General features: G+C 34.6%; 1 protein-coding gene across 1 annotated transcript; it reads left to right on the top strand.

Moving 5' to 3' along the window:
* The first annotated feature begins 4755 nt into the window (after positions 1-4755).
* Positions 4756-7284, top strand: LOC121313884 (sclerostin domain-containing protein 1-like). Its single transcript, XM_041246667.1, has 2 exons — positions 4756-5004; positions 5945-7284. The coding sequence occupies exons 1-2, from the start codon at positions 4803-4805 to the stop codon at positions 6382-6384; spliced, it is 642 nt and encodes a 213-aa protein (XP_041102601.1). The 5' UTR covers positions 4756-4802; the 3' UTR covers positions 6385-7284.
* Positions 7285-8921: the final 1637 nt, after the last annotated feature.

Genomic DNA, 8921 nt, shown 5'->3' with positions numbered 1-8921 from the left:
GAATGTGTGTTACAGTAAGGCTCCTCAGGGATTTAGACAGAGTTCCAAGAGCCCATGGCCATACTGTTCTTTGTTCTTTATGCTTCACTTTCTATTGTCTAGCTCTCATCAAGCAGCTCCACCCTCTATTGCAATGTATGCTCTTTCCTGGTAATGGACACGCTTATGCCATGTATCCTGTCAATATATCCATAACTCAGACATTGTCACCTAGCAGTCTATTATCTTTCTCTTTCTAGACCAACATTACAGAGTCATTGTAGCTATTGAGCTCTTTAAAAAGACAATCTCATATTTCCGGTTTTTGAGAAGTACAAATTGACACTGCAGCGTATCATATATACTGCAGTGTGATTGTTCTTTTAATCCTGCCACCCCCAAAAAAATCCCAGTGCTTTTACAGCAAAGCCTTTCCATCCAAATTCAAACATCATCCCTTGGGATTGTGGTTTTCTTTTTCACTGAAATATAAGTCTCTTCAGGAAAGGTAGCTCTTTAAAAGAAAAAAAAAAACTGATTAGACAGGGGTGTTATGAAATCTCACATGAAATAGACAATATTATTACAGTCTCATACAGGGCATTCATGTGGATTACATTTTGGAGTATTTATTAAAATTCAGGTCACATTAAGGGCACTGTAAGGTTAGTGGATACTGGGCAGTGATGCACTGCTGGTGAAAATGAAAAATATGCAGGGAAAAATGTCTGTTGTATTAATAATGAATATGTTTGTGTTATATAAATTCAGCACAAAGAAGACAGCCTGCTCAGTGTATTACTAATTCACAAATATACACAGGTGCATCTCTTGACTAGGCTATGTATATGATGTACACTATAAATAACAAATTATATTGAAGAGTGCATGTTTCACAGACTAGAAATAATAACACCACACAAAACTGCAGACCTCTGTAGTAAGAAAAGATTCCTCACTTTTACCAGTTTCAAAAGTATACGTCTGGTTTGCTTTTGTATCTCAGCAGAAATGTAATGCCCTGTTTTGCTCAGTTAAATTATGCTGTTGAAGTGAATATGCAAAAATGTGATTTACTTTTTTGGGTTCAGAGCTTTATTAATGGAGATTTACTCAACCTAAATGACCAAACTTTGAAAATGATGCCTCTGTTTCAAAGAGTTAGATATTGAAGCTGCCCATTTGTTTTCTGTTGCAGAATGATTTGCTTCTATGTGATTGACTTGCCCCTAAGTGTAATCAAATGCCAATTTAATGAAATACATTTAACTAAACTAAGAATTAAAAACATTGGGACTCTTGGTAGGAGTGAGCCAGCCAAGGACTGTAATTTGCTTTTACACTCAAATCCTCTTATTTTCCAAATGATGTCACTTTTACAAATGAAAATACAGTCATTTTATAAAGTTTCCAATTGATTTGAGATCTTTTGTATAAACATCCAGTAGAAAGGCAAATGCAAATAGCTTTTGTCCAAAAGTATACAGAAGGCATGTATCTGAGAGGAAGAGATCATGTTAATTTGATATAGCAGTACACAGGTGTGACAGACAGCAAATTAATCTGAGCCAATAATCTCCCTCCTGACCTGTGAGAACACGATATAACTTGAACAGTGTGCCCCAGACTGGCTGGTTTGATAGTTCATTCCAGGGTCAGTCAGAAGTTGGTCATCCAGGAAGGGGGCAGAGCCACAATACCAGAAGTTAGCACTTTACTGCGGTAGGCGATGTGTCAGTTATAGATTGGAGGAGATGTGATTGCACTCGCTACCAAAGGCTGCGTGACTGAACGTATATCAGGGAATGTGGCCGAGCGATCTGTTCCTTTCTTATGGTTGTGAAAGACCTGTAAAAGCCTAAAGTAACCGTGAGTTTTTGTCGTGTTGTGTCTGTCTGTCTATTAATTGTCACCCTAATCATTAATAGAAGACTAAATCTGGGAGTTATCGCTAATCAGCCAGCGTCACCTCTGGACTGCACTGCACTACTGTTTCACTGTTACTGTATAATTCACCACTTACACAAGGAGCACTCACTGTTGGGATTCGTGACCGTGTCTGTGTATAGTGTGTGTTATTATTATTTTTGGATTGAACCCCATGGTTTTGATTGGTTTTACACAGTGTATAATCAGTCTTATTATTTAAAGCTATAAATAAAGCTTTGTTTTCACCATTTAATTTTTGTTGGACTGTTGTTATTAAGCACTGCATCACCTCTACACCTCTACACCACTTTGCCACAACAGGTCAAAAAGCATATAAATTATCTTATGAAATAATGTTTTTAACAATGTAGAGTAACTTACACTGTACTGCAATCATACTGCAGCTTTTAGGGGGTGGGTAAAATACTACTTTGTACAGTAAAGTTGATATTTTACTTTTATTATAATTGAGTATTGATCATGTTTTTTAATTATTATTTGTAAATGTTGATTGTGTTATTCATGTGTAATGTGTTTACATTAAAAAACAAACAAACAAACAAAAAAAACATTGTAATCAAAGAACGGCACAGAGTCTTTTAGTGAATAATTCAGATCAAGGATCTGCAGAACGTAATCAGCGTGAAAAACGACATTGCTTAGCTGCCCTGACCTTCGTCAACAAAAATTACTTAACCACAATTATCATTGAATTGTAATTGAACATATGGGTTATGTGGGCACCCGTGTTAAATGATTATGTTGTCACATAACCCACTTTTTTTAGCCTCAAGACCTTATAGGTACTTTTCACCCAAATCTCTGGCGCTCCTGCATAGTATAGTAAGTAGTATGGAAGTGAGGAGTCCTTAGAAAGATAAATTCAGTTCACGTGTCGGTTTATTTTTCATAACGTTTGTATTTATTGGATACAAAAACATAGCAACTACGGTGTTTCTCATGAATTTTTATTTTTCTTGTATTTTTGTAAAATACAATGCTGATACTATATTATGATGTAACATATTTTAGAAGGTGACAGATTCAAGACACACAGTACAAAATGCATGTATGTGAAAACCGGAATTATTTTAGAGAGCATAATGTTCCAACTACCAATTTCAGGAAAAATTTTTTTGAGAATAAACATGTATGTTCTACTTTCATTAAATGCCACTTGTCTTTGAGGTGAGGTAACTTTAAATTTTTATTAAATTTAGTGTTCCACGTCCCCACCTGTTGCTCCAACTGTTTAGGGAATGGACCTGTCATTTTTCGTTTCATTGTTAACATCCTGACAACATTTTACAATTCTAACTTTTCAAGATGTGTGCTCTTGTGCACTGGGTTTTGAGATCTGTCTTCTAAATCACTGCAGGAAAAAGTAACATTACAACAAGTGCTGATGGATGGTTATTTCTGTGTCACCTGTTTGACAATGTTAATAGTGTAAAAAGTTATCAGGATGTTAACAATGAAGAGAAAAAGTACAGGTATGTTATTTAAACAGGTGTACAACACGTGGGGATGTTATATATTTTGGAACCCTGCTATTTACTCTTTAATTCCAGCTGCCAATCAATTATCTTCATGGCTGACTAAAAAAAAAATATACATCTTTTGAGTTGTCAGAAGTTGTAAATATCTCTCCTGAAGAATGTGGAAACAGTACAGTCTAGAACCTAAAGCTTATGCATGTCCTCTCACTTTTGCCAGAGACAGTTTTATATAACTATTCCCAGAACAGTTAATTTACTAGAAGTCATAGTTTGTGGCTTGGAAATTGTAAAAAAAAACACCTTTATTTTTTTGTTTGTTTGTTTGTTTCTTCTTTATGGGTGAGTGGGGTTTATTTACTTTAAAACGATACAAATTCTATGATTTATTTGTACATGCAGTAAAATATTTTTATGAGTGTCATTTTCATTTTCAAGCTATAAATTACATTTTTTGCATTTTTGAATGCCGCTGAAGCTTTTATTATATGTCTTTATAAATTAGTGTCAAAATATACAGACACTCGACTCACTGTTTTCTGTTTCAGCTATCGGATTACAGCTTGTAATCAGTAAAGCACACTTTATTATAGTTAGTATTATTGTAGAGCAGCTGTGTGGTTATGGTACAATAGTTTGTCAAACTTTAATACAAATTCACTGCCCTTCAGACTCTCCTACACTGCAGCTCTACATATTAACAGCTAGCGAATACTTATCATAAGTGGTGTCACAAGAAATCCCATAGAGGGTTTATTGCCCTTGAAAGAAATATGACTTGCTTGTACTTCTCCAAGAAGTATTTTGCTTTGCAATGAGAAAGGCTTGGTGTATATTTCATTTTTAATTGATTTAGACAACAGTAAATGTTACTAAAAACCTTTTCAAACATATAATTTACAATAAATAAATAAGTCCAAAGCCTTTTGAGTTATTGAATAAGCAGTAGCGTTTTATTTAGAGTACAGTATGGCATTGTCATTTAATTATAAAACACAAGCAAATAACCAGGTTTTCAATAAAAGAAAAGGGAGACAAGGATGTCATTACTCGAGTAACCTGTGACTTTGTCCATGGTATACAAGCACAGTGTGTCAGTGGATGGATTACAGTTATATTTAAGACGTGTACTTCAGCCATTTGGAAGGTGTATCTACAGTGTACTGGCACTGTGCAGTCAGGTACTCATCCTTGCAGTTGCCTTTCTGATTTGACGACTGACTTGTGGGTGTGGTCGTAAGGGGGGTCACGCCTACTTTCATTCTTTAACTTTCCACAAATTACACCTGAATGAATGCCAAAAACAACCGCGGGTCTATATAAGGAGAGCAAGCAATTGCAATCTGAAAACGTGTGCTGCTGATCATTTTCTGTGTTTTTAGATTCAGGGAAATAGCCATGCCTCTGCACAGTATTGAATGCCACATTTTAATCCTAGTTTGTGTTCTGCTGATAAACTGTTTGGCTTTCAAAAACGATGCTACAGAGATTAAATATCCACGCGTGGTTAATCCTGTGCAAGAAAATTCTAATAACGATACATTAAACCAGGCGAGAAATGGAGGAAGACATTTAGGAGATTATGGAACTGATCAAAATGGTAATTTTTTAATTTTATTTTGATTATTATTATTCTTTACTGTGATGATAATAGATATAAATATAAAACGAAGCTATACTCTGACTGTGTGAATTGTTCTTGTTTTGCAACGGATGTCTTTAATGTATACGTATTTTGACATGTGCTTTTTAAATTTTGTTCACAGTTTATTCCAAGTGTAGAACATAGTATTATAGTTTAGATATCAGCAGTTTGAATACAGACAAAGCAGAACATTACTTTATTTAAATACACTGTAGTTAAAAAAACAACAAAAAAACAGTTACATCTGTTTATTCTATTTTATTTAGGGCTGTTGCATGATTAAAAAGCATACGTTCTTGAACACATGGGCTAGTTAACCATTAGTCATTATGAATTACTCAATTAGATGAGTTAAATGTGAAAGTATATATATATATATATATATATATATATATATAGCTATATATATATATATATATAATATAGAAGTACAGCGTTCAAGGATGGTGCCCTGTTATTTCAAAACATAATGGGAACAATTATTAAGTCTCAAGATGTTGTTGGTCCTATTGCCAGCTAAACTATAACAGGATTATAGTATTTGTTGGCTATTTTCTGGTTAAAGAATAATATATAGCTATAGTAGGTAAAATGTAATAAAATATATAAAAATCTTGCATAGTTTAGATCTCTTTAAATCTGAACAAGGCTGTGAACAGGTTGTATTTTGAATGCTGAATGCATCTTGAAGTGACACACTCTGCACAGTCATTCATTAAGCTATGTCTTTGCTATGGTCTCATTATTTAATTATTATCTCTACTACATATTGAACACTTTCATGATATTTATTTAAGGTAACAGTGGTTTGAATATTAATCTAATCTGTCAATAATCTTTGATTTATCAGTTTCAATTTGAAGGAGTAAAGGTGGTTGTTGTTTGGCTTCCACAGATGAGGCTCAGGTTGGCTGCAGAGAGCTCAGATCCACCAAGTACATCTCAGATGGGCAATGCACAAGCATTAACCCTGTGAAGGAGCTAGTTTGTGCTGGTGAGTGCCTGCCTGCCCAGATGTTGCCCAACTGGATTGGTGGTGGCTACGGCAGAAAGTATTGGAGCAGAAGAAACGCTCAGGAGTGGCGCTGCATCACAGACAAGACCCGCACCCAACGCATCCAACTCCAGTGCCAAGATGGGAGCACAAGAACGTACAAAATAACTGTGGTCACATCCTGCAAGTGTAAGAGGTACTCCAGGCAACACAATGAGTCCAGGCATAATTCTGAGGTGTCGTCTCCACCGAAGCCCATTCATAGTCGCACAGGGAAGAAGAGATCAGGCAAGACGGGCAAGCACAAAGTTAGCTGGCATGAACCGGAAGAAAAAAACTGAATTGTGACTGTAACCACTCTGTAAACTGGATTTTTCCAAAAACATTTTTTTTTTTGTTTAACACTACTGGTTTGCCAAATGTGGGACCCTAATGGGACATGTGATTGAATGGTAGTGTGTACCTATGGCCCCGACAGTCAGTCATTTGACGTCTTTGATTTACAGCTTTTACGGTGCTATGAGGTATTAGCTGAGGTTATGAACACCACTAGTCTAAAATATGTGATATACAAAGGTATTTGAACCAAGTGGGATGGTCAAAATCTAATTAAAAACGATACTTAGTGACAGGTATTTAAACATGTACAAAACAAAGGTCTTTGAGATGCCCCTCTCCAATATGAGTTTTGTTCATAATACCCACATTTAATTAAACAGATCTTCCATTTGCAGACCAGTCATGAGCTTCATTTATAATCATCCAAAACAAATAATATGATTTGAAGTTCTGGCTTATCAGATCAATGCATGATCTAAGAGAGAAAGAACGCAGACCTCTCTAGCCTGTTATGGTCGGAAGTAACTTTTACTCTGTGGAGCCATAACATACAATAACATTTCAATCTTCTGTGTTTAGAGCATAATTCTTTTAATCTTTGCCAGCCAGTTCTGAATATACTTGTTTCAACGTGTTGTTAATGATGCAATTCATAGTAGTTTGTAACACCATGAAAGCGCTGATATAATTAAAATAAGCCTTTTACTGAAATAGTTTCATTACTGCAATGAAGACACAGAGAAACAGACCTAAACTACCTATTTATTTTATTCCATGTTATTATTAAATGGAAAAAACAAACAACAAAAAAAAAAAAAACATGGTTCAACAGAATTATAGAATTGTCATGTGTGTGTTTATTAAGTTTTGTAGCTGGAATTGAAATGCTGTATATAATGTAATAAATTGTGTGTTTTATTTGTATTTTTTTTTTTTTTTTTTTGCTTGTTTTGTTTTTTTATTTTTGTATTGTAAAGCTTTTTTGTATAGCATTCTCTTAACTATAAACCATCTCTAAAAACAGTTATGTCTTGTATTGTGAAATAACTATGTATGTTTTTGTTAATGTGCAATCTTGGAACAAAAATAAATATTGCTATTTAAGTATTAATATAACATTGGTCTCTTGCCAATTCTCATGGTTTTCTTTTATCATAAAATGTTTATTTCTCAGTCTATGTTATATATGTTATATCTTTACACATTAACCTAAACTGCAAGCAAACCAATGAGCTATAGTCATCAGAATCATTAAAAATCAGTTTGTCATCCCAGAAATCAATATACAATACACAAATACTAAATTTTTGGCTGCAGTACATATTCTAACCCTAAACTTTTGTTTGTCAATTATTATCTTGTCCAGAGTTCAAGGTCAAGGTCAAGGTCATCTGAGAATTCAATAAGAACTAGAATATTGGAGCCATGCTGCTTGGATGCTTCACTTTCATGTCAATTCCAACACATACATGTATTTCAATAGGAGCCTTATGGCCCATAGACCATTATACATCTTAGAAAGCAGTTAATCCAATGACAGAATTCTACTAACTATGTTCTTAGCACCTATAATTGTGTTGATACTGTGTTCATGGGCATCTAGAGACAAACTACAAAAATGAACATTGAGGTGGATTTTGATCTCAGTTTTGACTGGATCACTTTGGGGGGGGGGGGTCTCGAACCATGACACAACAATAAGTGCATGTGATAACACTAGAACAGTGTTTACTTTGGCTTCACAAATTAACAACTATTATTCTACATGGTAGTTTCTATAAAGTGGAGCAGTGGTCCACATTGAACATCCTTCTAACCCAGATATTTGTTCCATATCCATAATTACTTTATTTAACCAGCTACACCTCAATTCAGGTATTAATCTGTAATTATTCAATTATTAACTTAAAAAAAGGAGCCAGGGGGCTGGAGTTGTGCATCTCTTGCAGTGGAACACTGATACATATAAACTAGACTAGAAAATGATTCAGTATATCCATCCAATGTGTACAGTAGTCAGTCCACAATTCTATTCATTGTAGAAAAAAAATAAAATAAAATGTATTCAAATACATCTTATAATATAATTAAACTAAGCCTATACTAATAGGTTGTTTATCTCATTAACCTCTGGTTAACATTATTTTGAACTACAGTACTTAATGTTACCTTAAGTATGGTAATATAAAATTAGTCCTAAAATTAGTTTTGATACATCATTTCTCATTTCTCAAGTAATAGTGATTTCTTGACTATCTTAAAAAATAAACAGTGAGCAGTGAGTTCTTAAACACGGAACATCTTATTGTCACATGGTGGTTACCTCTTTCCTGCTGTAAAACTTCCTGCTTCACACATACGTGATCATTGTGCAGTGGACTCTGCACTCCATACATACTGTATGTCAACTCTTATGCAATGTTATGGTCCCCATTCTATTTGTCTTATCTATCTACTCCAAGGCTTCTCAAACATGATCCTGGGGACCCCCTGTGTCTGCTGGTTTTCATTCCAACTGAGCTCCAAACTCAATTTTATC

Source organism: Polyodon spathula, chromosome 4 (genome assembly GCF_017654505.1).
Source record: "Polyodon spathula isolate WHYD16114869_AA chromosome 4, ASM1765450v1, whole genome shotgun sequence".
NCBI classification, from domain to species: Eukaryota; Metazoa; Chordata; class Actinopteri; order Acipenseriformes; family Polyodontidae; genus Polyodon; species Polyodon spathula.
Note: the sequence above shows the minus strand (reverse complement) of the source record. Positions and strands in the feature narration are given on the sequence as shown.